General features: G+C 59.0%; 3 protein-coding genes across 4 annotated transcripts in view; all 3 read left to right on the forward strand.

Moving 5' to 3' along the window:
* The window catches only part of FAM102A (family with sequence similarity 102 member A), a 28,830-nt gene extending 13,328 nt beyond the window's left edge, over positions 1-15,502 (forward strand). The window contains exons 2-11 of the mRNA XM_041004503.1: positions 4,026-4,146; positions 5,246-5,275; positions 6,774-6,890; positions 9,240-9,286; positions 9,415-9,566; positions 11,097-11,201; positions 11,286-11,481; positions 11,778-11,899; positions 11,995-12,064; positions 13,068-15,502. Coding sequence (XP_040860437.1) covers positions 4,026-4,146; positions 5,246-5,275; positions 6,774-6,890; positions 9,240-9,286; positions 9,415-9,566; positions 11,097-11,201; positions 11,286-11,481; positions 11,778-11,899; positions 11,995-12,064; positions 13,068-13,113 — 1,006 coding nt within the window. The 3' untranslated portion in view covers positions 13,114-15,502. The remainder of the gene's footprint in view (positions 1-4,025; positions 4,147-5,245; positions 5,276-6,773; positions 6,891-9,239; positions 9,287-9,414; positions 9,567-11,096; positions 11,202-11,285; positions 11,482-11,777; positions 11,900-11,994; positions 12,065-13,067) is intronic.
* Positions 15,503-16,939: 1,437 nt separating this feature from the next.
* Positions 16,940-19,863, forward strand: DPM2 (dolichyl-phosphate mannosyltransferase subunit 2, regulatory). Of its 2 annotated transcripts, XM_040963352.1 has the most exons (4): positions 16,940-16,990; positions 17,196-17,285; positions 18,787-18,889; positions 19,248-19,863. In XM_040963352.1, exons 1-4 carry the CDS (start codon positions 16,988-16,990, stop codon positions 19,304-19,306), a joined length of 255 nt encoding a protein of 84 aa, XP_040819286.1. In that variant the 5' UTR covers positions 16,940-16,987; the 3' UTR covers positions 19,307-19,863. The 2 variants fall into 2 exon arrangements, with proteins under 2 accessions (XP_040819286.1, XP_040819285.1); XM_040963351.1 differs by lacking the exon at positions 19,248-19,863 and having other exon boundaries at positions 18,787-19,241.
* A 1,419-nt stretch (positions 19,864-21,282) lies between these two features.
* Positions 21,283-27,886, forward strand: PIP5KL1 (phosphatidylinositol-4-phosphate 5-kinase like 1). The gene is made up of 11 exons (XM_040963270.1): positions 21,283-21,389; positions 22,060-22,263; positions 23,386-23,436; positions 23,575-23,729; positions 23,888-24,012; positions 24,258-24,292; positions 24,394-24,449; positions 24,858-24,970; positions 25,234-25,387; positions 26,870-27,474; positions 27,630-27,886. The coding sequence occupies exons 1-10, from the start codon at positions 21,360-21,362 to the stop codon at positions 27,138-27,140; spliced, it is 1,194 nt and encodes a 397-aa protein (XP_040819204.1). The 5' UTR covers positions 21,283-21,359; the 3' UTR covers positions 27,141-27,474; positions 27,630-27,886.
* The last annotated feature ends 75 nt before the right edge of the window (positions 27,887-27,961 follow it).

Here is a 27,961-nt window from a genome sequence, read left to right on the forward strand (position 1 = left end):
TTTGGCCACACTGTACCTTGCCCTGAATTGGTGCCCACAGTCTCTGGGTCCATCCTGATGGCCCCTGTCCCTGTGTCCGCTCATCATTGGCAGCTGTCTAAGGGAGATCCGGTCACTGGGCTGGCCTTGCTGTGGTGGGGAGGGCCCTAGGGGAGTGTGGTGGGAAGAGGACCTATTTCTAAGGCTGTTCCAAAATAAACTCCTCCCTTGGTGACAGCCACCCACCGAGGTTGCGGTGGGTCTAGGGCCTGCCCCACCTCACTGGCTTCACACATCTAATTGTACATCTTGAAGCTAAAAATGGAACCCAGGCCCTGTAATTACCTGTCCCCAGCCACAGGGAGCCAGGGGAGCACGCCCTGAAACTCCAGGCTGGGGAGGAGGGGACACCATGCTCTATTGTGGTGGTGCCCACTCCTGCCAGCAGCCCCACATCTTGCACGATGACCTGCCTTGGCAGTGCCCAGGGAGGCCGTGGGCTAGAGTTTTGAGTCAGGAATACATCCTGGTAGCCAGCCATCTAGCTGAACTGCACTCCTTTTCTGCTTTAGTCTTATACAAACAGCTCCCAGCCATCCCCTGTGTCCAAACCATGCCTGGCCTCTGGTCACCCCTGTCCACAGAGCCCGGCTTCTCTCCATCCTTGACCGTGCCAAGGTCTTGAGCTGGGATGGCCTCTGCTCCTCTCTCCCCAGATGGCCACCTCTAGGACTCACAGGACAATCCATTCTCTTTAGGCCAACGTTTCAAAAATTCACAGTTGATGCTTGGAGTTCGGAAAAAGAAACAACACAGTGTTTCCTCCCCCACTTGTTGTTGTTCCCTCCCCTGTCTGCGGAAGCCTGACTGAGTGAAGGGACCTCATTTGCAGAGTGGCGCAGGCACCTCCCGTACCCTTTGTGCTCCTGGACACTCATGTCTGCCCCTGCACCCATATTTTGTGTCAGTAAGAGTGGGGTCCTGTTGGAGAGCCTAGCCTGCAGCTTTCCCACCTTGTGGGAGCAGAGCCCGCCCTCCTGTCGCTTTGATGCAGTTGGGCAGCTCCTGGTTGCACGTGTGGGTGGTTCTCACTTTTGCTCAGCCATCAGCAATGCTGCTATGGCCACTTGTACAGGTGCATAGTCGTCAGTGCCTCTACGTAGCCCCAAGCCCGCCTGCCTGCCACCTTTCCCCTCCCCGTTCTGTGATCCTGCTCCCTCCTTGTGTGTTCTGGAGCTGTGGGGAAGGGGTGATGCTGTGCCTCCCCTGTAGGATCAGCAGTACTGTGAGCCTTGTCCTGGCCTGGGAAGTGGCCGCTGTGCTGGTATTTGTTTGGCCCTGGGTGGGCCAGGGTGAGGCAGCTGTTGTGTCCTGTGGGAGTGGTGACAAGGAGCAGGTGATTGTCCAGAGCCCTGTGGGAACAGGAAGTGCCCTATTCACCTTCCCCAGAGGGAGGGAACCCCGCCCGTCACCTGAGCCAGGCAGGGTTCCACACTGCTGTCCCTGGCCTAACCTGGCCTGGCCTGGCAGGGAGGACAGGAACCACAAGTAGGCAGCATTCCCACAGCAGACTCAAAGGGGAAGGGAGAAAGGCCGCAGTGCTGGATCAGCTTTCATTCCCACACTACCATCCTAATCCCCTGAGTGTTCCAACACGCCCTGAGCTTCCTCCCCAGCTCTCCAGCAGCTGCTGCCAGCTCTGGGAGGGAGGTGGCGAGACCAGGGGTCTGGAAGGTCCATATAGGTATCCCACCCTGTTTTCTCCTGGGAAGCGTCTCTGTGCTCTTTGCACCTTTTGTCTGCAGCCTCCATGGCCACTTGTGGCTTCTGCCTGTCACTGTCCATGGGGACAAGGCAAGAATCACTCTCTGAGTGAGGCCCAGCACCTCCCCTTCGGCTGCTGAGGTCTGGGAGGGCTCAGCCCCTGCTCCTCACCCACCTCACCCTCTGCTGTTTGTCCACTTGCCAAACATGTTTCTGCCCCGGCCCTTTGTGCTTGCTGTCCATTCACCCGGCAGCTCTTACCAGGCAGAGGTCATTGCCTGAGCGGCCATCCCATCCACCCACCTGCTGCAGTGTCCACTACCTTTTCCTCTCTGCCCGGCACTCCCTGCTCTTTGTTCCCCATCTTTGTGTTTGTAATTCACACATGCCACACCTCATCCAAGGGAGGCGCTCAGTCCAATGGTTTCCTGGTCTGTTTACAGAGCAACCATCACCAGTCAACTTTCAGAACCTTTCATTACCCCAGGAAGAAGTCCTGTGTCCATTTACCATCGTTCCCTATGTGTCCCCAGCTGCCCCACCCACTGGTATCCAGGGTTCAGCTTGGAAAAGGAATCATAACAACACCTTGAATTTGGCTCCTGGCCTCTCTGGCTTAGCACAGTGTCTTCAAGGTTAACTCCCGTTGTCACAGCTGTGCGTGCCTGACTTGTTGGGATCCTGTTTCCTTGTGTGGCTAGACCAGGTCACACCTCTGGTCAGTGCTTGGGCTGTTGTTGTGGATAACACTGAGGTGAACATGTATACAAGCTCTGGCGTTGGGCCCCTTGGGTTTCCTCTGGGAGTGGAGTTGCTGAGTCACGTGACAGCTGTACCTGGTGTTTTGCAAGCAGATTTGGCTAGGGGCCTTTGGTACACAGCTGGCCCCACCTGCCTAGCTCTCCTGGACCCCTGGCCTGTGTGAGTTGAGAGACTATCTGAGGGCTCTGCCTCGGAGTCAGACAGTCCTGCCCTGCCTGTGTTTTCAGTCCCTTGGAACATGATCTGATGTGTGTATGTGGACGGGGGTAGGAGGGCTTTTTTTGGATACCTCTGCCCTGGTCTGTATTGGGGGCTGCCTATAGCTCACCTTCAGAGGCTGTTGTGAGGAACAAACAGGCAGATGTTTTGGCACTACAAGACCATGGTCTTCTGACTCTGATCTCCCACCCTTAGCCTCAATAAGGCAGTTAACCCACGTACCCCAGTCACTCCAGGCTAGAGATATCACTTCCTGAGCTGTCCACTTTACTGTCCAGTTAAGCTGGCTGGGCTGCAGGTGATGCCTCTGGCACAGGCCCTGCCTGGCAGGCCGGGAGGGGGGGCGCTTCTCTCTGCTGATGCCGCACCCGATCCCACCTAACCCCTCCCTTCCCCAGCTGCTGAGAGAGGCTTAAATGAGTCTCTCTCGCCCATTCCAGGGCATGGTGTGCCTTTTTGGTTAAAACAGTGCCTGCTTTTTCCTCTTGATTGTGCTCCCATGCCCAGGAGGAACTTGAGGGCACTACAAGGCCAGACCCCCAGGGTGTGGGGAAGCCTGTGCACAGGCTGCTGCAGCTCAGTCCCTGTTCTGCCCCTTGCTGGGATTCGCAGCCCCCAGAGCCCTGGTTTTCCTTGGTGGTGGGAGCCAAGTACTCGCTGTCAGAAAGCTCTGGCCTGATCGTCTGGCTCGGCCACATGGGGCAGGGGCGCTTGCTGCTGGCTTCTGTGAGCCTCTTGAACCTTGTGGAAAACCTGGCTGCTGGGACCTGTGGGGGTGTGAGTCTGGCCAGATCCTGCTGGTCTCCAGGATGCTGTCTGTCTGGAAAGCAGCACGTGAGCGGCAGCTGTTACTGTTGTCACAGGTGTGGGAAGGGGCTCTGCCATCGTGCCTGGGTTCTGGGCCAGCCTGGCTTTTGCCCGACTGGGCAAGACTGGGAAGTGAGACTGCCCCGGACTTTCCATCTGCACAATGGATTGAGAGTTAGGTAGCTTGGGAAGATTTGTGTGGGTTACCAAGGTCACAGAGAGGCATGTGGGTACTGCACTGGTCACAGAGGTCAGGGGATCCCTGGGATGGACAGCTACCCTGAGCCAACTGCTCCCATGACTGCTGTCTCTCAGTAGGTTTCAAACAACTACACCTGTGTGTTCCATGAGAAAGCAGTCCCTTCGTGTCCCTTAGCGTCTTGGGAGAGCCCCTCTTCCCTGACTCCCACAGACAGGGTCCCTGCCCTGTCCCTCCCACTGCAGCCATGTGGTCCCACTGACCACATGGTGTCCCTGTGTTCTCTGGCCCGCAGGGAAGAGGTGCAGGAGAACTGTGTCCGGTGGCGGAAGAGGTTCACCTTCGTGTGTAAGATGAGTGCCAACCCGGCCACTGGCCTGCTGGACCCCTGCGTCTGCCGCGTGTCTGTACGCAAGGTGAGCCAGGGCGGGTGTGGGCTGTGCCCTGGGACGTGGGGAGGGGTGTGCCCTTTACTGTTTGAAAAGGAGAGACAGCTCTCCTATCCACCGGTTCACTCCCAGTTGGCTACAGTGACCAAAGCCAGGAGCCAGGAGCTTCCTCCAGATTTCCCATGAGGGTGCAGGGTCACAAGCATTTGGGCCATCCTCTGCTGCCTTCCCAGGCGCATTAGCAGGGAGCTGGATCAGAAGCAGAGTAGCAGGCCCGACATGGTAACCTAATGGCTAAAGTCCTCGCCTTGAACACACCAGGATCCCATATAGGTGCTGGTTCTAATCCTGGCAGCCCTGCTTTTCATCCAGCTCCCTGCCTGTGGCCTGGGAAAGCAGTTGAAGACAGCCCAAAGCTTTGGGATCCTGCACCCACATGGGAGACCCAGAAGAAGCTCCTGGCTCCTAGCTTGGGATCGGTTCAGCTCCAGCCGTTACGGTCACTTGGGGAGTGAATCATCGGATGGAAGATCCTCCTATCTGTCTCTCCTCCTCTCTGTATATCTGACTTTGCAATAAAAATAAATATCTTTAGGGGCCCGGTGCGATAGTGTAGCGGTTATAGTCCTTGCCTCGAACATGCTAGGATCCCATATGGGTACCAGTTCTAATCCTGGCAGCTCTGCTTCCCATCCAGCTCCCTATTTGTGGCCTGGGAAAGTAGCTGAGGATAGCCCAAAGCCTTGGGACCCTGCATCCAAGTGGGAGACCCAGAAGTGCTCCTGGCTCCTGGCTTCAGATTGGCCTAGCTCCAGCCGTTGCAGCCGCTTGGGGAGTGAATCTTCAGATGGAAGACCTTCCTCTCTGGCTCTTCTCCGTATATCTGCTTTTCCAATAAAAAATAAATAAATATCTTTAAAAAAAATGAGTAGCTGGGATTCGAACCAGTGCTTGTAGGGGATACTGGCGTCACTGGCAGTGGCTTAATCTGTGCTGCCATGCCAGTCTCTCTGTCCCTTTTCTTGCCCTCCTTCCTTTGCACTCAGATTCAGTGGGATTTGAGGGTCCTGAGAAGGTTACTGGATTCCCTGGTCACACTTTTGCTTATGTCTCCCTCCCCATGTAGGAGCTGAAAGGCGGGAAAGCTTATTCCAAGGTAAGAGAGACTGTGAAAGGGAGGGGTGGTGGCATGGGATGGCCCAAGACAGGCAGGAGAGAAGCTTCCAGAAGCTACTCGTAGCATGGACTTCGCCCACCCATCCATTGTGTGGGCACAGGTTGCCCTGTGTCCCTTCAGTGGCCAGTGACAGCCAGCTCAAACAGGCCCACGATGGGATGTGTGGTTGTCAAATTTGTGTGGTACCAACAGACATGGTGTAACCCGCACGGTGTAACTTCTTCTTGGGGAAGAGGCGAGGATGGTGCCGGTCTTGAGGAAGCCTGCCTGCCCCTCCCAACTGTACTGTGACAGGAGGAAGGGGGGTGGGGCAGCAGCAGGAAGGGGAGAGGAAATGCCACGCCTCACCTCCGGCTCTGACCTGCTGTGTGGACGGCCAGCGGATGGCCGGCGGGAAGTGCTGCCGCAGGCGGTGCCCTTCCCAGTGACCCCATCCCGGGTGCTGAGGCATGGGCTGGGCTGTGCCCTCTGCCCTGGGCCTGCTGGAAGCACAGGGCAGGTTGCTGGAAGCAAAGGGCAGGTTGCTGGCCCCAGGCTATGGAGCCTCCTTCCTGGCGCTGTGGGCAAAGGCAGCAGCCGACCAGGAGGGGAGCTGCCTGCAAACAGCTTCACCTCCAGCAGACACTGACTGGCACCTGACCATGCCCTCCGCCCCTCTGCTCTGCACAAGACCCCCTACCCCACCCCACCCGCCGCAAGCTTTGTGGCATCCTACAGAGGAGGAAATGAGGCTCAGGGAAGTGGCCAGACATGGCTGGGTTGTGGTCCCAATTCTGCCACTTCCCCTCCCTGGACCTATCTTCCCCGCCTGAAAATGGGGGGCCCTGCCTTGGTGAGTCAGTGGCACGGTTGGGGTCTGAGCCCTGGTGCCTGATTCTGGCGTGAGACTTGGTAGATGTCCCTGCTTGCTTAGGTTGTCCCCCATTACCTACACTTAGCACTCCTTCACCTCTGCCTCAGTCTCCCCTCTGAGCTGGGCAGGTTGTGCTTCATCTAAGGGGCCCCTGTAGTTTATGTGTCTCCCTGCGCGTTCCTGCACATAGCTCCCTGGACGTGGGGTCAGGAGCAGCCCCAGGCCCCACCAGCGGCTGGCCCTACAGCATGTGCTTCCCGTCCCCCTTCCGTGGGGTGTCCCTTCTGCCCTTCCCGCCATCAGGTTCCCACTGGCCTTCCCTCCTCCTGCCTGCTCCACAGCACGGCCTTGTTTCCCAGGGAACAATGTGTCTGTGTCACCGACAACAATGTCCTTTCATCTCAGGCGTGCTGGCCCCGGTGCACACTGGGACGCGGCACAAAGGCTGCTTTGTGCGCCTCAGGGATATGAGCTCCTGGCTTTGCCACATCGCGACCCGGGTCCTCCATTTCTGCCCCCCCCCACCGTTGCATAACCCAGATCCCTTGTTGGAGCTGGGGGGCAGGCCCAGGGGTTCTGCCAAGTTAACCCTTCTGGTGCACCTGCCCGCCTCTCCTCTCCCAGCTGGGCTTTGCTGACCTGAACCTGGCCGAGTTCGCAGGCTCAGGCTCCACGGTGCGCTGCTGCCTGCTGGAGGGCTACGATACCAAGAACACGCGCCAGGACAACTCCATCCTCAAGGTACCCACTGGCTCCTTACCCCCTCCCCCCCGCAGAGTGTATGGGAAATAGGTTTTCACCTAATGGGCTGTGAAAGACGCCAGAAAAGTGTGGGCCCAGAGACCAGGACACAACAGACGGCAGCCTGGGCAGGCCACATGCCTCGGTTTCCCCATCCTGGTCAGGGGAGGGTGTGCCTGTCCATCTGGCTTTAGATGTACTTTCTGGCTTTAGGTGTAGAGTGCTCACAGCTCTTACCCGTGACTGCAGCAGCCCTGTGGGGGCGTGCTATCTGTTCTTGGCCCCAGTTTTGCATAGCAGGGAGATGGTACACAGGATACAGCCATGGCCTGGGGGTCACCTGACCCCCAAGCCATTGAACTCTGGGGCCTGGCCTCACCTGACACAGGTAGCCTGGCTCCTTGCAGGACAGCACTGAGTGGAAGAACCTGTCCTCCACAACTCATGCCTGCATGGGCAACCATGTGACGCCTCGGGGCAGACCCATCCTGGCTGGCCACCTGTGGGTTTCCAGTGGCTGCAGCAGCTCTTGCTCCCCAGGTAGTGGCCTCTCTGGGCTCCTGGGAGCAACATGTCTGGCTGTCCGCAGCTGGTACACCTCACTTCTTGTGTCCTGCACCAGTCTCCTGACAGGTGAAAACAAGCTATGTTGATGTGGCCTCTAGGAGCAGAGCCTGTGTTAGGGCAGTGGGCCCAGGCAGATGGGGGCAGGGGCTCTTGGCCTCTGCAGCCCTCCTAGAGATCTGGAGGCCCCGGAAAAGCCCAGGCTGATGGCATGGAGCGACAAGGCATTTCCGCTACCCATGGTCCCGTGTACTGTCAGCTGGGCTGGACCTAAGGGCCAGTAGGTCAGAGTGCTACATTCAAGACCAGCTCCCCCGTATCCTGTCCCCGAGGTCTTGGACAGTTGCTTCCCCTCCAGGAGTCTCAGTTCCCTTGTTTACAACCTGGGGCTGTCGCTGCTTTGCAGACTGCTGTCAAGGCCAAAGCCAACACTGCAGAAAAAGCCTCGACCCGGGCTACTCCACTCAGCTCTGCATCCAGTACAGCTGCCTGCCAATGGCTTGGGAAGGCAGCGTGAGATGGCCCCACTAAAGTCCCTGTGCCCATGTGGGAGATCCAAATGGAGCTCTGGGCTCCAGGCCACAGCCTGGTGTGTGGCCATTTAGAAAGTGAACCAGCAGATGAGATAATTCTATCGCTCCTCTCCATAACTCAGCCTTTCAAATAAATCTTTAAAAACAAAACAAAAAATGAAAAAACAAAACCCTCCCCCATTGGAGCCCTGTTGGTGTCCAGGAAGACCCTGGGTTTTTAGCACCTCCTCCCCACATGGGCCCCCTGTCTCCATTGCAGCCCAGGTTTGGGCACCTAGGCCTTGCTGTGTTTATGCCATTGCCAAAGTTTGTTCAAGGGAATGTTAAATCCTTGATGGTTTCCTCCTTTCATTACATCAAGCTTGCACCAGCCCCTGCCGGCAGCATTAACCTCTGGGGGGAGTCACTGCCTGCCATGGGGAACCTTCCCTCAAGCTGGGTGCTGGCGATGGGCCTAAATGTGCAGCCTGGGCACCCAGAGAGCCCACAGTCTACTTACAGCAGTCCATTTCTTTATTTGTTTGAAGGGTAGAGTTTACAGAGAAAGGGGGAAAGACACAGAGATCTTCCCTCCACCGGTTCACTCCTACAATGGCCAGAACTGGCTGATCCAAAGCCAGGAGCCAGGTGCTTCTTCCAGGTCTCCCACCAAAGACTTGGGTCTTCTGTTGCTTTCTCAGATGTATTAGCAACAGCTGATTGCACATGGAGCAGCTGGAACAGGAACTGTTCCCCAACAGGTACCCCAATGGGATGCTGGCATTGCAGGCAGCAGCTTTAATCCATTATGCCACAACACTGCTCATCCCTTCCTTTAAAAAAAGATTTATTAGTTGATTTGAAGGCGGAGTTGGAGACTTTCTGTCTTCTAGTTCACTCAAGAAATGGTTGCAACAGCCAGGGCTGGGCCAGGCTAAGGCCAGGAGCCAGAAACTCCATCTTGGTTTTCTACATGAGTGGTAGGGACCCACACCTTCTGCTGCCCTCCTAGGCATGTCAGCAGGAAGCTGGATGGGAAGCTAGAACTGGCACTTCTATATGGAATGTCAGCATCTCAAATGGTAGTTTAACCTAATATACCATGTCAGACCCTCATTGCTGATTCTTGCGGTGCCGGTGGGGTTGATTCCAGCCACCACAGGGTACCCAGTGAAGTCGATGGCCCCATGAGGGTCCCTCAGTCAGGGAGCAGCCTGCATCTGGGCTGGGTGTGGGTGGCTGTAATAGCTGATTGTCCACCCCTCCCCCCCAGGTCACCATTGGGATGTTCCTGCTCTCTGGAGACCCCTGCTTCAAGACGTGAGTGCCTCTGGGCCGCAGGATGGGGTGGGGACACAGGGACCCTCTCTTTTCCTGGGCCCGTGGCTTCCCTGTCTTCCTGGTTCCTGGGGTGGGACACCCCAGTGACACCTGTGTATCCTGCTAAGGCCACCGTCCACTGCCAAGTCCATCTCCATCCCGGGCCAGGACTCCTCCTTGCAGCTGACATGTAAGGGTGGCGGGACCAGCACTGGAGGCAGCAGCAACTCTCTGACCGGGTCCCGGCCCCCTAAGGCACGGCCTACCATCCTTAGCTCAGGTACTGTTCCTCGCTTTCTCTGCTGTGGTGTGCCCAGGTCCTGGGGGAGATGCCTGCTGAGGGAGGGGTGGTAGGCAATGGCGTGCCTCAACCGATGCAGTCTGCACACCCTGCACGTGTGCCCATGGTCACAGCAGCTCCCTGCACCAACTGACACAGCATCCTACAGACCTGGCAGGAGCTAGGGAGCAGGGTCAGAGAGGCTCCTTGGAGAAAGAGGTATTTGAGATGTCATCTGGCATGATGTGCCCCCCAGGCCATCTGGGAGCTTTGCTTTTCCATTGACTGTGTGTCCTTGACCCTGGTCTGGGTTGTCCTCTGTCAGGTGGGATCAGTGGCAGAATTACTTCCGGGTTGACCGTGGGGTGAGCTAAGTAATGTGTGGGCCTGCCTGCACAGCAGAAGCATGCTCTGTGGACATTAACATCATGGATGCTATGCAAAGAAGGAAGGAGCCAGGATTCCCAAGGGAGACGTGTGGGTGGGCTGAGTACCAACAGCAGGGAAGCCTGGGATGCTCTGTATTTCTTGGGCCCCCAGCCTGCATCCAGTGCTGTGCACGGTGAAGCAGGGTCCAGCGCTGAGAGCTGGGGCCTCACACCCCATTCCCCTCTGGCAGCTCAGAGCTGAGGGGCAAACTGCCTGTGCTTATCAGTGAGCAAGTTAGCACACCTGGCCCTCTTGCATTCCATGAGGGGTTTGAGAGGTCACGGGTGCAGGGTAGCTTGTCAGATAGGTCTGCACTCTCAGGCCTGAGGGCCTGTAGACCTACAACAAAAGCTGGGCTTCTCCAACTCCTTGCTTGCCTTGGCACTGGGCCCCAGTGCTCTGTCCACCTGCAGGGTGTGGGTCGCAGAGGGGAGACCAGACCACCTGGTCCGGCTGTGCCTGGGATACACACTTGCCCTTCTCCCTCCATGGGCAGACTGTTGTTTTGCTGGCGCTTAGGGGAGACTGGGGCACTCACCTCTGGTGAGAGAGTGTGCATTTGTCTTTCCTATGTTGGCTGTGGGTGTTCAGCGAAGCCCTGCCTGGACCTTACTACTTCCCTTGCACCTTCCTGGGAAAGTTGGCCTTAGAAGTCACAGTTGTGGACGACTTAGGACAGAGACGCCGGCCTCCCCCTGCCCACCGCCTGATGGCTGTGCGCTGGCAATGCCGAGCCAAGCTGCTCCAGCTTCAGGGCCTCTCCATTTCCCTCCTTCCATCTGGAAAGCCTTAGCAAGCTGCCTCCTTCCCACGCGTCCTGAAGGTCTTGGCATTAAGGCCAGTTTGGAGAAGCACTGCCCACTCCTGGCTGGGTGGCTTCTGCCATGCTCTGCTCACAGCTCTGCAGCCGCCATGGGCGGCCGTGGCCTGCTGTTTGCCAGGCCTCCTTCCTCTCCACTAATCTGGCCGGTCCCTCCTACAAGCAGGCCCTGGCCAGCTGGGGAGGGAGCAACTCTGGGTTCAGAGGCTTGGGGAGGAGGGACATCGTGAAGGACTTATGGGGTCCCCCTCCACCTCCAATAACCCTGCTGCTGCCCCCAGGGCTGCCAGAGGAGCCGGAACAGAACCTGTCCAGCCCTGAGGAAGTGTTCCACTCTGGCCACTCCCGCAACTCCAGCTATGCCAGTCAGCAGTCTAGGACCTCAGGTGAACAGCTGTCCAATCCTGCTTTGCCACAGCCCCTACCCCAGGGTGCCTGTCACCTTGACCCCTAGCTATCCCTGCCCCCAGGCTGCAGCACGGAGCACTCACGCTCCTCCAGTCTTTCGGACCTGACACACCGCCGCAACACATCCACCAGCAGCAGTGCCTCGGGTGGCCTCAGCATGACCGTGGAGGGCCCCGAGGGCAGTGAGCGGGAACACCGGCCCTCCGAGAAGCCACCACGGCCACCACGGCCCCTGCACCTGTCGGACCGCTCGTTCCGGTGAGGCCCATGTGCTGCCTGGCCCCAGGACCCCTTGCAATGGCCCTCTGACCCCCGAGGCTGGTTGGGTGATTGGAGGGCCAGGCAGGGTACAGCTCCCTGTGGCTGCTGACTGGCAGCCACGTATGTGTGTGGTCTGGGAACCCTGCATGCTGTGTGGTCTTAAGCTGTTTGCTCAACCCCTTTGCATTCCAGTCACCTGGGGCACAGGTAGGGGTATGCTGGGGCTCACTGCTCTCTTTGCCCTCCTGCTCCTGCACTGCCTCCGCCCTGACTGCCCTGGCCCATCCCTCCAGGCGGAAGAAGGACTCGGTAGAGAGCCATCCGACCTGGGTGGATGACACACGCATTGATGCCGACACCATCGTGGAGAAGATCATGCAGAGCCAGGACTTCACCGACGGCAGCAACACAGAGGGTGAGCGGCCTGCGCTGTCGGTCTGGGGGCGTGGCCACCTTTATGTGCCTCCCCTGCACTGAACCTTGTCTGCCTCCTCTTCCGCATCCCCACAGACAGCAACCTCCGGCTGTTCGTGAGCCGCGACGGCTCCACCACGTTGAGTGGCGTCCAGCTAGCCAACAGGTAAGGGATGCAGGTGCCACAGGCCTCAGTTCTCTTATCTGTCAAGTAGTGTGGATGACACCCACCTCCCCTGGAGACCTGGGAAGTACAAGCCTCCGAAGGCCAGGATCCCGGGTTACATGGGAATGCACCCGGCAAGGGACCTAACGCCAGCAGGGCGTTTCTACTGTCCTTGTCCTAGGTGGCTCGTAGGTGACTGAGTGCCACCCACGCCCCAAGCACCGAGGTGGGGGTGGGGACACAGCCCTGAATTACATGACTGCCAACAACTGAGGGCATACCAGGGTCAAGCTTTGACTAGGTTGCTGCTGTGCACAGCCTTCCTACAAGCTTCGTCCACAGTGTGCTGGCTGCACCTGGCACGCCATGTCCTTGTCTCACTGAGTGAGCGAGCAATCACCTGCCTTGGGCCCAGAAGATTCTGCCTTGCTGAAGATTTCTTCCTGTGTGCGCCTGTGTGCCAGGTGGGGAGGTGCCTGCTTAAGCTGCAAGCTGCTGGACAGCCCTGGCATGTTGCTCTGCTGACCCCTGCTGGTCGAGGTCCAAAAATGCATCCATCAGCCCCCAACTGGTCTGGTGGACTGCCTGCCCACTGTGTGGTTCACCAAAAAATGAAGAAGTCTGTGAATTCCCCTCTCTAGCTCACTGTGAAACAAAGAATTCAAGGCTCAGGAGAGGGAAGAAGCAAGCTGAACAACAACCAGGTTCTAGCAGACTGCACATAGAGCGCCAGGACAGGCCCGTGTAGCCTCGGTGGAGAGCAGGACTGGCAGCTTCCTGCTTGTTCACTTCCCTCCAAGGCTGGTGGGGCTGGGCGCAGTCTTTCCCTCTGGAGTCCCCGTGAGAATGGAAGCAGACCCCTGGGTGTGAGTCAGAGTGCTAGCTCCCTGGTCCTCACACCCCAATTCTTGCCTTCAGGTCTCTGAGCCACAGATTTAGCCCCTCTGCAAAAGGCCTGCTGGGCCTGGGGCATTCAGGGACCCAGCTGACCTGTCTTCCACAGGGTTTCCTCTGGGATCTATGAGCCGGTGGTGATCGAAAGCCATTGAAGAGCCGGCGTCTGGGCTAAAGAAGGTTCCAGAGCCACATTGTTCCACGAGGGACCGCGCGCAGAAGTCGGCCTCTCATGTGCATTCGCACCTACGCCTGCCTGTGCCCAAGTTGTCATTCCATCGTCCTTCCCGTCCTCACTGGGACCCCCTGGCCTGGCCAGGCCCCAGACACCACTGTGAATATTCTCCGAACCACTAGAGGGCAGGGCACTTGAGCCCACGCTGCAGGGGGACCCTGCCTGGGCTGGGCAGCTCCAGGAACTGTGGGGATGCCTGTGGCCAGAGGGCTCTTGCCTGAGTCCCCACTCACTCCAGGAGTCCCAGCCTTGGCTACAGCCGGGCAGGGCCCGGGGGAGGCCAGTCCGCCATCCATCCCTGTGACCCTCTGATGGCTCAGTGTTTCAGCTGTCCCTGCCTTGTGTCCTGGAGGTCCTGCCGGCAGCCACCTCCAGAGAACCAAGATCGGACCCCAGCCTCACTCCGGATTGCAGCCCCCTGCCTCCCCTCCCGCAAATGTCCTTCTGCTGCCCTCGCAGCCTGCACTTTGCACGTGCTTGTCCCCAGCACAGCCCCACTTCCCTCACCGTTCCCCTGAGCCCCAGGCTTTTCCTGCTGTGCAGCCAGAGGCCTGACGGCTGGCAGCCCGGCTGGAACACGGCGCTGCCTCTACTTCCTCCAATCACCCCCGGCTCAACCCTGAGCCCCTGTGCAGAGATAGGGCTGGGCCTTGGGGGGTGCCCTCCTGCCCAGGGCTGGGTCCTGAGCAGGCTGGTGCTCCCACAGAAAGGTCAGGGGCCTGGCTGGGCTGGGCTGGGTGAACAGAGCCCCCTTCCTGTGCCCAAAGGTCAGCAGCTTGGGCGCGGCCTGGTGCCGGGAAGGCAGGCAAGGGGGCTGGGATTGGGTCGGCCGGAGCTGGCTTCCTGGCTGAAGAAGTCTCTGTCCCCTTCTGGGTAGAGCTGGGGTGGGGCCTGCCCGGGGTGTGCCCTCCTGAAGGGGGGCAGTCTGGTCCTGCCCCTCCCAAAGCCTCAGTTCGCAGCACTTTGCCCCTGTCCTTGTGAACTTGCTCAAAGGGGGGTTCTGGCTGGTAGCCAGCCCACCTGGGCAAATGCCCCTGCCTTCTTCAAGTCTCATTTTGTATAAACCCAGCGGGCTGGTGTTCTAAACCTTCTGCCCCCTCCTGCCTTCCATCTCTGCGTAGTTTGGAGTTCCCACTTGTTTTGCTCTCCTTTCTCCCCTGGATGAGGGAGGTGTTTCTGTCCACTGCCCTACCTGCTGGCGGGGTCCCAGCAGGCCTGGGGACTCCACCCCCACCCTGGGGGCTGGAAGGGTGCTGGTGCGCTCCCCAGGCCGGGAAGGTTCCTTGCCCCATTTTGTCTGCCCAGCAGCAAGGTCATGGAGACTCCTGATGTCGGAGCTGCCTGGCCCCACGACCAGAGTCCTTCTAGGGTCTCTGTTGTCATCGTCACCCTTGTCATTTTAATAGCCTAACTCTGGTAGAGAGTGAATGTTAGAGGGAGCCTACTCAGCAGGCCAGGACCTCGGCTCTGGCTGCGGCAGGCTCTGTCCCAGTGTGCAGGTCCCTGGCACTTCAGAAGGAAGCTGGCCGCACCGTGTGCGGGCCCAGCAGCCCCAGGAGCCAGGGGTGGCAGTGGGGGAGAGGGCACTGCTCTTCTCTGGTGTCCTTTAGTCTGATTTGAAGTCCAGGACCCCCCACCCCAGCCTGGCTACGGGGCAAGCGTGACAGTCACCACAGAAGGACACACTGCCTGTGGTGTCTTCCCACGCCAGGCCCCAGGCCCGTGTCACTGCACTCAGAGTTTGGCCACAACCAAATTAATGCTGGCTGGAGCGTGTGAGTCCTGGAGCTCCGGCCCAGCCCGCACCCTGTCCCGGGGAGCCCACCCCGCAGGCTCAGTGATTCCACCAGGCTGCCCTCGCCCCTGGGGTTTCAGATGCTATAGAGAGATAAAGTCTATTAGAGATATTTTTGGAAAGCTGTTGGTCTATGCAATGCCAGTTTGGAATCTTGAAAGTTTAACGTTTTTACTAGGAGAGAGGTAAAGAAAAGTCTATGATATTTTTAGGGATTTTTTTTTCTTCCAGTCCCCACTACAAGCTGACCACGAGGCCTGATCTGCCAGGGTGCAGAATGTTCCTGCTCCCCCATCCTGACAGGGCTCCCTGAGGGTGTGGGGGAGGGGTGTCTGTTTCTGAATTCCCCTCCTTTCTAACAGAATGTGCCCCCCCCCCCCAATTCCTGGTCCCCTGTGGGTTGTGTTTGTATCTGTCCCAGTTTCTGTCATAGAAAATAACATTGTAAGGGGAAATCGGCCTAGTGTCAGTGTCTGGGTTTGGGGGGAAAAACAATTAAATGTTGCAGTTTTTATTTCTGCTGTTTCATTTTTTTGTGCCCTGAGACTTCACCACCTTGATTTTGAGGTCAAAGACAACAGCCAAAGGAAGCCAGATGTACAATTGGCTATTCCCGGGGGGGTGAGGATATGTTGGGGTCCAGGAAGCTGCCAGCTGGGACCTGGGGGTGGCAGCAAGCCAGCTCACACCTGCTAAGTGGCAGCCATGGCTCTGCAGGTCTTCCTGGTGGCCACTGAGGACAGGGAACTTGCTCGATGTTCTTGGCTGCAAATGGGCCCACAGATTGAACACACACTGGGGTTAGGGAGGCCTGAGCTTGGTGGCTTGGCCATCTCTGGGGCCTCAGCAGGAAGCCTTTGCTGGGGACAGTGTCCTCACCTGGCTCAGGGCTGACCCTTCACAGCCCCTCTCATTCCAGGAGGCTGAGGACCAACACTTTGTCCACACACACCCCCAACAGCCTAGCTAGCTCCTAGCCGAGCCGCTTAGTCTGGGCTGCAGGTGGAAAGGGGGTGCTTCTGGCAGCTTGTGGAGGGTGATCCCCAACTCACCTATTGGCTTAAAGGACCCAAGGCAGCTAGTGCCCACCATGCCTCGGGCTGTATCCAGTTTGTCCTCCTCACCAGGCTCAGATATCAGAACTGCCCCCAAAACATTCAGGGATGCCACACTGACATTGGGGAACCTCATGAAAAAAGAAAATCCACCAAGTCATACAGGCTGCAGCATGCCGCATTCTGGAGTCTGGGATGCCACAGGGACTACTGACCCTGTCCTCAGGACTTACACTCTGTGAGTGAGCCAGAGGAAAAGTAAATTGGTGAGTTGTTTTATTAAATATTTTTATTGGAAAGGCAGATTTACAGAGAAGGGGATACAGAAAGATCTTCAATCTGCTGGTTTACTCCCCACATGGCCACAATGGCTGGAACTGAGCTGATCCAAAGCCAGGAGCCAGGAGCTTTTCTCCAGTTCTCCCAACGTAGGTGCAGGGTCCCAAGGCTTTGGGCTCCTGGCTTTAGCTTGGCCAAGTTTAGGCTGTTGGGGTTGTTTGGGAGTGAATCAGCAGGTGAAAATCTCTGTCTCTCTGTAACTCTTTCAAATAAGTTGACACACAGGCCTGTGGAACTTGGTTGGGTAGGGGGCCACTTCTGCCTCCAGCTGGGAGGCTGTCCCTAGGGTATGGGGTGCCCTCATGAGGCCAGCTGACTTAGGGGCAGCCTGCCCTGTGACAGTGCTCCTGACCCAAGCTAGAGAAGAAGCATTGAAGATGGTCTGTCCCAAATGCTCCATGTTCTTAGAGGAAACGTTTTTCCAGCACCAGAAATTGGGAAGGAGCACAACCCACAAATCTCTCGAGAAACTACCCTTCCCGACATGCCAAGGGAAACAGAGCCTGGGAACTACGACTCCCAGCATGCCTCGCGACCACACGCCGGTGGTGCCCGGATCGGGAACCGGATGTAGCTTAGTGCTCCGGTGGCAGAGTGCCGGGGACATGGTGAGGCAGGGGCGGGTTGCCGGGAGTGGCTGGGGTACAGCGTCGGCTGGGGAGCTGGGGCTCGGGCTTTCGGAAACAGACCCCGAATTGCACTGCAGACGGCACACGCACGAAGGAAAGGCCGAGCCCTGGCTGCGTGCTGCGTGGGGTTAGGGCTGGGCTGTGCTACCCTGTTCCTTCGTCAGCTGCGCCCCTTCTCCTCCAGGCCACGGGGACAGACCAGGTGGTGGGACTCGGCCTCGTCGCCCTGAGCCTGATCGTCTTCGCCTACTACAGCGTCTGGGTGGTTCTCCTGGTAGGTCGGCCTCCCCTGCCCTCGGCCAGGTCCGGAGAGCTCAGGGGGAGCCAGGCGCTGTCCAGCCGAGAAAGCTGGGACTGTCGCAGGGTGCGCTTTTTTATATTTAAACTTTTACTTATGGGAACATCAGAGACCGAAGGACCGTGTGATTCACTTCCCCAAATGGCTGCAACAGCTGGGACGGGGCCAGGCTGAAGCCAGGAGCCGAGCTCTGTCCCGGGCTTGGGGCCATCCCCTGCTGCTGGCAGGAAGGCTGGGTGGAAAGCAGCCAGCCCTGGGTGGGATACCGGGGACCAGCCGTGGTGCCATCTTCACCTCAGCAGCGAACTACTTGTCCTGCTTCTTCTTCTTAAGATTTATTTTAATTGGAAAGGTCAGATATACAGAGAGGAGAGACAGAGAGGAAGATCCATTCGCTACAGCCAGAGCTGAGCCGGTCCAAAGCCAGGAACTTCTAGGTTTCCCATACAGGTGCAGGGTCCCAAGGCTTTGGGCCGTCCTCGACTACTTTCCCAGGCCACAAGCAGGAAACTGGATGGGAAGTGGAGCAGTCGGGATTAGAACCAGTGCCTATATGAAATCCCGTTGTGTGCAAGGCAAGGACTTTAGCCACTAGGCTGTGCTGGGCTCCCTCTTTTCTTTCTTAAAGATTTATTTGAGAGCCTGACATGGTAGCCTAGTGGCTCACATCCTCGCCTTGGACGCACCGGGATCCCATATGAGCGCCAGTTCTGGTCCCCATGGCCCTGCTTCCCATCCAGCTTGTGGCCTGGGAAAGCAGTTGAGGATTACCCAAAGCTTTGGGATCCTGCACCCGTGTGGGAGACCCAGAAGAGGATCCGGGCTCCTTGCTTAGGTTTGACTTAGTTCCAGCCGTTGCAGCCACTTAGGGAGTTATCTTCCTGTCTGTCTCTCCTCTTGGTATATCTGACTTTCCAATAAAAATAAATCTCTAAAAAAATATATTTAAAAGGCAGGGAGTGGGATTGCCGTCCCATCCACTGGCTCAGTGTCTAAATGCCCTCAACAGCCAAGGCCGAGTTCCATCAAAGCCATGAGCCTGGGAGAGGGTGGGTGTTGGCAGGGCCACATGACCAACACACCCGGCCCAGGACTGCTCCTGTCTCTACTACCCTGGCAAGCCCTGTGGCCTGTTGGCATGGCCTTCTGACACCCGGGCTTGGGAAGCACTGGTGGGTTTTGGGAGGGGGTCTTCGGAGTGTCACATTTCCGGTAGAGAGAAACCTTGGGGAGTGGCACTCATTCCCTCGTGTGCCCTGTGCTGGGCTCTGGGTGTCTCAGGGCTGCGGGCACCATGCATGGACTTGGTCAGGCAGTTCTCAGGGAAGAAGGCCTGGGTACCCGGAATGCCACTATCACCAAGCTGAGAGCTGGCGGCCCGGGCACAGGGCGGGTGTCAGCCGTTTCAGTGGATGAGGGGCAGTTTGAGGATGGGGCTAGCAAATGGCGCTCACTGGAACTCTGCCCTTGGGGCCAGCCTTTCATCGACAGCCAGCATGTCATCCACAAGTACTTCCTGCCCCGAGCCTACGCCATCACCATCCCGCTGGTTGCGGGACTGCTGCTGCTGCTGTTCGTGGGTGAGTCCTGCCAGCACCTTACGCACCTGTGGTGGCATGTGGGCAGTGGCTATATGTCTGTCTGCTCGGGGCTCCCTGCTCCCAGCTCTCCACTGCCTTCTCCTTTGTGTGCCCTGGGCCCTGGGCACTGTGGTGGCACGAGTCCTCACCCCTCAGCCCCCCGACTCCACTGCCTGAGGGATGGCCCCATGTCCTCAGCTCCCAGCACAGGCTGTGGCATGAATGGAAAGCCCCATAGGGCGGTTGGGGTGAGCCTGTAGTGTGGTGACTGTGTGGTAGGGTGGGCTCTTGTTCCCAGTGGGAGCAGAAGCAGGCCACGCGGCATCTTGCCCACATGTGCCCTCCCTACGTGATCCAGGTCTGTTCATCAGCTACGTGATGATGAAGAACCAGAGGCCAGCCAAGAAGGCTCAGTGAAGACCCAGCGTGCAGGGCTGACGCTGCCATTCCCACGCTGCAGCTCCTCCCAGGCAGGCACCACGGAGGGAGCTTGCAGGACTGATCCAGGCCCTGTGGCGCCACAGGCCTCCCTGTGGGATGAAGCCGATCAGGACTCTTCCTCTGACAGATCCCCCTACACCCCACCACACACACACACTCAGTCGCCCTCTGGAAGCCAGAGGGCTGGGTGCCTGGAGACCTCCCTCTCTTCCCGCTGTGTCAGGGCCTGGACAGCGCTGCTTCTCCTCAGTCTGCTTCCAGCGTCCCTGGCTCTTCCTCCCTGGGTTCTGTCCATAGGCTCAGCATCCCTCAGGTCACACTGATGGACTTCGCAGGTTCTAGGACAAGCGGCCCCGCCCTTCCACAAAGGCAGCTTTCCTGAAGGCGACACAGCTCAGAGCCCACATGGACTTCCTGACTTGGAAAGTCCTGGGGCAGGATGGATAGATCCCGGGACCACCAGCAGGCTTCCAGGGGCATTAGGGTACTCACACCAGGCTGCGGAGACCTCAACAATAAACCCTGACCACACACTTGTGTCTGTGCTGTCCTTGGCAAGGGGACCTGGTCTGGGAGGGCTTGACTTTGACTCCGACTTGGTCTCTGGTCAGGAGAGCTTGGTTGGGCTATAGGGTGTCTGGGTGCTGCCTTGGCACTGTGCCTGTGCAGGGTGTTACCTCGAGCCAATGAAGTTTGGCCCAGAGGTGCTCACAGCTGGAGTCAAACAGAGGACCCAGCTTGTCTCCCCAGCTCAGCTTGGCCCAGGGGGACCAGAACTGTAGGCACCCTTCAAAACCCAAGCCTGTCACCCATCATCCCGGTGTGGCAGCCCTGGCATCTGTACTGTCCCTGCAGGTGATTCTCGTAGAGGCCAGCATGTCTCCCCGTCCCAGGGGAGGGCTGTCCGTGCACACCTGCCCTCCATTCCAAGTGGAGCTGATTCCCCGGGCTTGGGTCTGCTCTGCTCCTCTCCACACAGCTGTGGTAGCAGCAACCTCCTCTCGCTCAAGTTCCCTGCCCAGGGGAAGCTGCCTCTGCCTCCAGCACTGTCCTCTCAAGGCTTCCCCAACCCGCTCTAGGAGCCCATGGAGGGGACCCCATTCGCCCAGCCATGCTTCCCTGTAGGAAGCTATACCCACTGAGGCTAGGGGAGTGAAATGGCAGAGAGAGGAAGGAAGGAGTCTTCTGTGCGCTGGGGCTCACTCCCCAAGTGGCCACAACAGCCAGCAGCTCCATCCAAGCCGTCTGCAGCTGCTTTGCCCTGGCCCATCAGTAGGGAGCAGCATTGGAAATGAAGCAGCCAGGTGCACACAAGATGGGTTGCTCCAGACCACTTACCCCACTGCCCATCTGCCCTGTCCCTTCAAGAATCCACGTGCCCATTTGCTCCTTTCCTGGGTCCAGTCACTCTGACCTTGGAGCAAAGCCCTCTGCATACCCTACCTTGGATGCTCCAGGCCACGCTGGGCAGTGAGACCGTGTTGGTCCCTGCCTCTGTACTGCCCTTTGTTCCCTGTGGTGACATCAGCCTTGTGTGCCGGCAGTGGTGAGGTCCTCACTGAACCACCAGCACCGATCCTGGCCCAAAGCGGGCGTCCAAAACATCCAAGACACGGATGTGGAATGAATGGGCGCCCTGGCCTCCTTGTGACTTGGAGGGTGTCACCTCCGGAGCTAGGTCTTACCTTGCCCAACTGAAAGCATTTAGTGGATAAATGGGTGGACCACCTCCCCCAGACGAGCCCAGAGACCTGAGTGCCTCTCTCTGCGCTGGGGAAAAGGCAAGAGGAAAATGGGGGTTCCTTCCAGAAACCCCGAGCCAGTGCCCCGCCTGGACCGCGGTCTGAAGGATGCTGCAGCCGCGGGGGCGGGACCTGCAGGCGATCGCCAGCATCCCCCCACACCCGAATTGGATGCAGCCGTTATCGGACCGAACGATTGGCCTGTGGGGAGGCAGGGGCGTGGTCTGACTCCCGCAGCCCGGGCGGCGCGGGGACACCGCCAAAGCCCGGGAAGCTGCTGCGGGGCGATGGCCGTGCCGAGCCCGGGGCCCCGCGAGGTAGGTGCGGATCCGGGAGAGAACAGGAGAGGGCAGGTGCCGGGGCCCGGGTCGGTGAATGGTGTGGACCCGCCCCACTTAAGGAGGAGCCCTGGGCTGGGTGAGAACCAGCAGCTGCCTCTGCCCTTTCCGGATCACCAGTATGAATGGGGGTGATCTGGCGGGTAGCCCCCCACCCCATCCAGGCCTTCCGAGATGAGGATGGACGCTCCTTCCCAGGCATGCCAGGTACTGGGTGCTGGGCACATGGTCAGCAGGTGCCGGCTGGAGGCACTCCGTGCAGAGGACAAGGATAGATTTGGAGCCCATTACTGTGATGGGCGGTAGTACCTGCCAGGAAGGAGTTGTGTCAGATCTCCTGGCACAGGTGAAACAGCCAGGCTCTGGGGCGGTTAGAGGTCTTAGTTGTGGTCACACAGCCATGCTCACATCTGGCTGGACCGCAGTGTACTGTGCTGTCGGGGTGCTGGTCACCTGCCAGGTACTGTGCCACCCCCATTCTCCCCACACACACCTGGTGAGCTGGCTCCCAGCACTAATCATCGACAGCAGAGGAAACTGAGGCAGGGACAGACTCACAGGTGGCACATGGGACTTGCACCTGGGTCTCTTCCCCTTGGAGATGCTGCCACCTGCCCTTGGCATCCTGTGCCTTCCCCCCACTCCCCAGGCGCTGGCCCCCTCCCCAGAGGCTGGACACAGAGTAGCCGCCTCACGCTCCAGCCGTCGTGGACTCTTCTGGCGCCTGCGGGACAAGCAGTCTCGCCTGGGCCTGTTTGAGATCGGCCCGGGCCACGAGCTGCATGGCTTGGCATGTATGATGCAGGCAGGGCTATGGGCAGCCACCCAGGCCTCCATGGACCACCCGCCCACGGTGAGTGGCCAGCCTGCCTCCTGCATCCCCACAACAAATGCCCTGTCCAGCTAATCCTGGGGCTCAGAGAAGGTTGTCAGAAGGGGGAGGGGACGGAGGGTGATCCTGGGACAAGGCCCTCAGTGTTGAGGGGTCAAGAGCCACCTGGCAGGTGCTCGCTATGTGGCTGCAGGCGCCCTGCCCCTGACTCAGCCTCATTGCCCCCATCTGTGCAATGGGTGGAGGGGATGGTGCTCCCAGGTTTGAGTCCCCCCACTCCCCAGCCCTGCCAGGGTTGATGGTTGAGAAGGGGCTCCACTCCACTCCCACCCTATCCGCTCTGCCCATTTTCCCCTGAGCCAAGCTGCGGCCCGCCTGGCTCAGCAGAAAGGTTCATCCAACTGCAAGCTCAGCAGCTGAGCAGGACTGGATGGGCACGTGTGTCCTATTGTGGACAGGGTTGGGTGGACACGTGAGTCCTGTCTGGGGGCACATGTGTGTACAGGGTGGATGAGCATGTGTGTTCTATTTGTGTACCATGTCTGCATTCAAGAAGGGGTGAGCGTGTGTGTGTGCGTGTGCGCATACTGGCTGGGCGACCAGCGTGTGAGGGTTAGGATCCCTTCCCATTAGTGGTTGCAGCCTCTCAGGCCCTCTCTGCCTCCCTCCTTTGCTGGTGGCTGTTAGTGCTGGCCCCACTGCACTGACCTGGCTCCCCCTTTCTACTCCCCCATAAGATTTCTGCCTAAGGTCACCTCCTTCAGGAAGCCTTCCCAGATGTCTCCAGGCTGCATCAGACATACCCCTGACTCTAGACTCCTCCCTTGGTACTAGGCTGCAATCTGGCTTCCCTCCACCCGCATGTGTATGGGGCAGCCTGGGGACACGGGCCAGTCTTGAGCACAGACCTGGTGTGGTGCATCAGACACACTCAGACCTACTGCTGATCCCACAGGTCCTCCCTCCTGCCCTGTGGCTGAGGCCACACAGACTGTGTCCCCAGTTCAGGCACACCCAGGGCCAGCTCAGGTCCCTGTTTGCTGAGGGAACTATATAGGGTGGAAGGCAGGGGCAAGGCCCGGTGAAACCCTGGAGGGGTGGGCTGTGAACTTGGAGAAACCCTGAACTCCCCCTTCCCTGCAGGGGCTGCTCACTCAAGAGGACTTTTCTGAGGTGCTGACCCAAGTTCATGAGGTAGGCAGCCCTGGAGTCCCCTATGGGCAGGAGCCTGGGTTCTCTGCCACCCCAACCCCAAGGCGCCGGGGACTCCTGTGGTCACTCTGACCTTCTGTCCTCACCCAGGGCCTTGGGGGCCCTCTTCTTTCCCCACAGGGCTTCGAGCTGGGCACCCTGGCTGGCCCAGCCTTTGCCCGCCTGCGCCGCTCGCTGGGCCTGGTGGAGGAGGACTATCAGGCGGCGTTGGGCCCCGGGGGGCCCTACCTGCAGTTCCTCAGCACCTCCAAGAGCAAGGCCACCTTCTTCCTGTCGTGAGCTAGAGGCAGGGGTGGGGCGGGGATAGGGATGGAGGAGAAGCAGGGGTGGGGCCAGGGGAGGAGGAGCGGGCTGGAGGCCAGCCCCAGGAGCGACAGAGCTACATGCACAGGCCGCGGGGCGGGAGGGACTGACCTCTCCCTTCCACCCTCAGCCACGATCAGCGCTTCTTCCTGAAGACCCAACGGCGCCGGGAGGTGCGCGTGCTGCTTGCCCACCTGCCCCGCTACGTGCAGCATCTGCAGCGCCATCCGCACTCGTTGCTGGCCCGCTTGCTGGGTACCGTGGGCCCCGCCTCTGGGGCGGGGCCTGGAGGGACAGGAGTGCGATTGGCTGATCTGGCCTGGGGGCGGGGCGAAGGGGTGCGCATCCAGCCGCGCGCGTGGACTGCGGTTGGGGGGCCCGGGTCGGGCTTAGAATCCCGAACATCTGGACAAGGAGGCAAGGCCTGGAGCGGACACGAGGGGCGGGGGAACCCCGGGATGTGCATTTTGCGTCCCTCACCAGACGACCCTCTCTCCCAGGAGTGCACAGCCTGCGGGTGGCTCAGGGCAAAAAGGTGGGTGAGGCCGAGGGAGGCGAAGGGGCCGGGGGCCGAGAGACGGCTGCGGGGGGGCCACTCCGGGTTCCCCTCACCCGCACCCCCACGCTCATCCCCAGAAATACTTCATCATCATGCAAAACGTCTTCTTCCCCGCCGGCCGCATCGCTGAGAGGTGAGCAGTCTCGGCTCTGAGGTTCCAGAAAGAGCACAACCACGCCTCCAATCTTGACGCCCCCCTTGTGTTATAGGGGCAGGTTATACAGGCTGCAGAGGTGAGAGGTGCAGGGGTGAGAGGCTGAGGAAGGGAGAGATGAAGGCGGGCACAGTTCCAGCCTCACCCACCACACACAGCAGGGTATCAGTGACACCCTTGGGGTCCCTGGGGACAAGGTGCCCAGGGGCAGGCTGACCCAGGTCTGACCAGGAGCCTTTCCCTACTGCATGAGCCTCAGCCTCCTGGTCCCTAAGGTGAGATCAGGTTAGGTACCATCAGGACTGGTGGGGGAGGGACCCCTCGTCTGTCCTGGTTGTCTGTGTGCCAAGGTCGGTGTAAAGCCGCGATGTGTTCTCTGCCTCCCAGGTATGACGTCAAAGGCTGCCAGGTGAGCCGCTGGGTGGAGCCAGGCCCCGAGGACAGCCCCATCATTCTGGTGCTGAAGGACCTCAACTTTCAGGGCAAGACCATCCAGCTGGGTGAGCCACGTCTGGGGATGAGGGGTGCAGAGGACGCCTTGGGACCTGTCCTCTGCCCAAGCCCCAGAGCGCTCCGACTGTCCAATCAGGCAGGGTGGGGTCTGTTCCCAGCTCCCTGGCTCACCAGCTAAGTGACTGAGGCGTCTTTGAAATCCTGGCTCCTGTGGGAACATGGGGTTAGGAAGGACAGCACGTGTTTGGGCAGAAGTGGGCACATGACTGGGCCTCCCACCGTGCTCAGGGCCCACCCTGGTGCTCACCAGGCCCTCAGCGGAGCTGGCTCCTCCGCCAGATGGAGCTGGACACGGCCTTCCTCCGTGAGCTCAACGTGCTGGACTACAGCCTGCTGATGGCCCTGCAGCGCCTCCAGGAGGACGAGCGGGGCCAGGGAGGCAGCCTCGTCTTCCGCACAGTCAGGTGAGCACCCTGGAGACGCCTGGCCAGGCAAAGACAGCGTGTGGGGAAGAGACGGGGTGGGGTGATGCCTTCCCTGGGTGGAGAACAGCAAGGAAAGAGCCTGGAAAACTGGAAAGAGCAATGTAATACCGCACACGTGTGTGTAGATGTGAGCACATTATACATGTGTATGCATGCTCACATGTGCACATATGTGTATGAAGGGGCCGGGAAGCCTGGCTGGCCAAGGCAGAGGCAGAAGGCACAGGTGAGCCACGGCAGGGGATGGAGCTGATGAGGTCGTCTTGGACAAGGGCCGCAGGGCTGCTGGGAATGCTCATCCATTTCCCAGTAGGGAATGTAGTGTTTGCCTTTGAAGGAGTCTTCACTCTTACCCAGTCCCCGCATGGCCTAAGCCCCGCGGTGATTGCCACGTGCTCCCAGCTTGGCACTCACCTTGCCCCACGCCCTTTGCAGGCTGACCATGAGCCTCACTAGGCCAGGGTGGAGGGTTGGGGATCTGGAAGTTCATTCTCATTTGTAGAGGCTCAGCAGGCGAGCACAGTGGCAGGATGACCTTGAGGCCTCCGTAGCAGCTCCTGGTCTCCAGAGCCAGTCTCTCAGTGGGGCTGAAAGAGAATTGCCAGGACACAGGTCCTAGGTCCGTGCACACAGGCACAGGAAACCTGGGAGCAGGCAGACGTGAAGGAGGAGGCCCAGCCACCTGCCCCAAGGAGGGAGACCTGGAATAGCCGAGGTTTGGACAGAGCCAGGGTCACAACCCTTCCTCAGGCAGCTTGTGGCCAGCAGAGAACCTGTTGGGGTGCAGGGCAATGGTTCCTTCCCCTAGCTAGCCACTGCGGCCACCCTGGCTCATGTTTACACGGAGTTGTTGTATTGAAATTATTTCATAATGGCTTGTCCCAGCCCAGCATTCATCACCCAAGCCAGCCCTTTGCATCCCGGCGCCTTCTGGTCTCTGATTGGTCGCCACCTGGGCGAGGCCTGCTCATTGGCTGATTTTTTTCCCCAAGGCAGAAAAGGGCTGGAATAAAACCTCTGGGTAACTCATACAGGTCAGTCAGGAGACCTGGGGCTGACATGTTGGCATAGCAAGCTAAGCTTGCAGCACCGGCATCCCAAAGGGACATGGGTTCGAGTCCCAGCTGTTTCACATCTGATCCAGCTCCCTGCTTATAGCCTGGGAAAGCAGTGGAGGATAGCTCAAGTCTTCGGACCCTGAACCCATGAGGGAGATGCAGAGGAACCTCCTGGTTTTGGATCGGCTCAGCTCCAGCAGTAAGCACCTTGGAGAAAAAAAAAAAAAAAAAAAAAAACACACACACACACACAACAAACAAACAAGCAAACAAAACCTCCTAATAAGAAACTTAAACTCAGGCCATATAAGGCAAAACCGAGTGTCTGTGCTCCATGCACTCTGGACCAACCCCAGTGTCCCCTGGACCCCAATCAGCCTCTTCCTGCTCTGTCGGCCCCTAGGTCCGTGCAAGGGGCCGGGAGCCCGGAAGAGACCGAAGCGCAGAACCGCAGGCTTCTTCCCGACAGCCCCAACGCCCTGCACGTGCTTGACGGGCCGGAGCAGCGCTATTTCCTGGGCCTTGTCGACCTCGCCACGGTCTACGGGCTCCGCAAGCGGCTGGAGCACCTGTGGAAGACATTGCGCTACCCAGGCCGGACCTTCTCCACCGTCAGCCCTGCGCGCTACGCCCGGCGCCTCTGCCAGTGGGTGGAAGAGCATACGGAGGAGTGACGGGCACCGACGGGGGAGCCTGGGGCCTCTCCGCGCCAGCAGGGTGCAGCCACCCCCCACCAGGGTCTCCCTCTATGTGCGTTTTTCCTCAATTCCTCAAGCAAGGCTGTTACATTCTCTTCTTAGAGACTAGGAGATGGAGGCTCTGGGACCGAGCAGGACCACTCAGCACTAAAACTGTCGAGCCTACGGTGGTCTTAACCGCGGGCTCCCACCACCCCATCTGGCTCCCGGGCAGGGGGACCCCGCGGGCTGATGGCCAGAGCTCCCACTTCTCCCGTGTGGCCCAGATGAGGAAGCTGAGGCCCAGAGACTCCCAGAGGATCACACACGGGTAAGTGGCGAGCTCGTCCTGGCTCCTGCCAACTTCCTGTCCCTACGGAGCTGCAGGTGGGAGGAGGCGGAGGGGGCTTCCATTGAACGCCTCCCTTTCTCCAGCCGTGAAATGGGGCCATCAGCGCCTGCTCAGCCACTCTTGTTTCCCTACAGGAGAACCCAGCCTCAAGCCCTGGGGGCTGTTGTGGGAGCCCCTCCCCTGTGCTTTGCTCTGTGAAATGGAACCTCATTAAACATTCCTAGAGCACTTGACTTGTGAGCTTGGGGCCTCCCACCACCTGTCAGATGACACAGCTAACGGGAAGAGTGAACTTGGATTCCTGGAAAAAAATTTTTTTTTTCCCACATTGGCATCACTGCTAGCCAGGTGGCTTTGGGTGATTACTCAATCCATCCATCCTGACGTCAGCCCCAGCAGGAAGCTGACAGGAGCAGTGGCTAAGACTTGGAGTGCGGGGGGACTGCAAGGGGGTGAGGGCGGGCAC

The sequence above is a fragment of the Ochotona curzoniae genome, unplaced genomic scaffold, assembly GCF_017591425.1.
Source record: "Ochotona curzoniae isolate NIBS_2020 unplaced genomic scaffold, NIBS_Ocur_1.0 scaffold_3208, whole genome shotgun sequence".
Classification (NCBI taxonomy): domain Eukaryota; kingdom Metazoa; phylum Chordata; class Mammalia; order Lagomorpha; family Ochotonidae; genus Ochotona; species Ochotona curzoniae.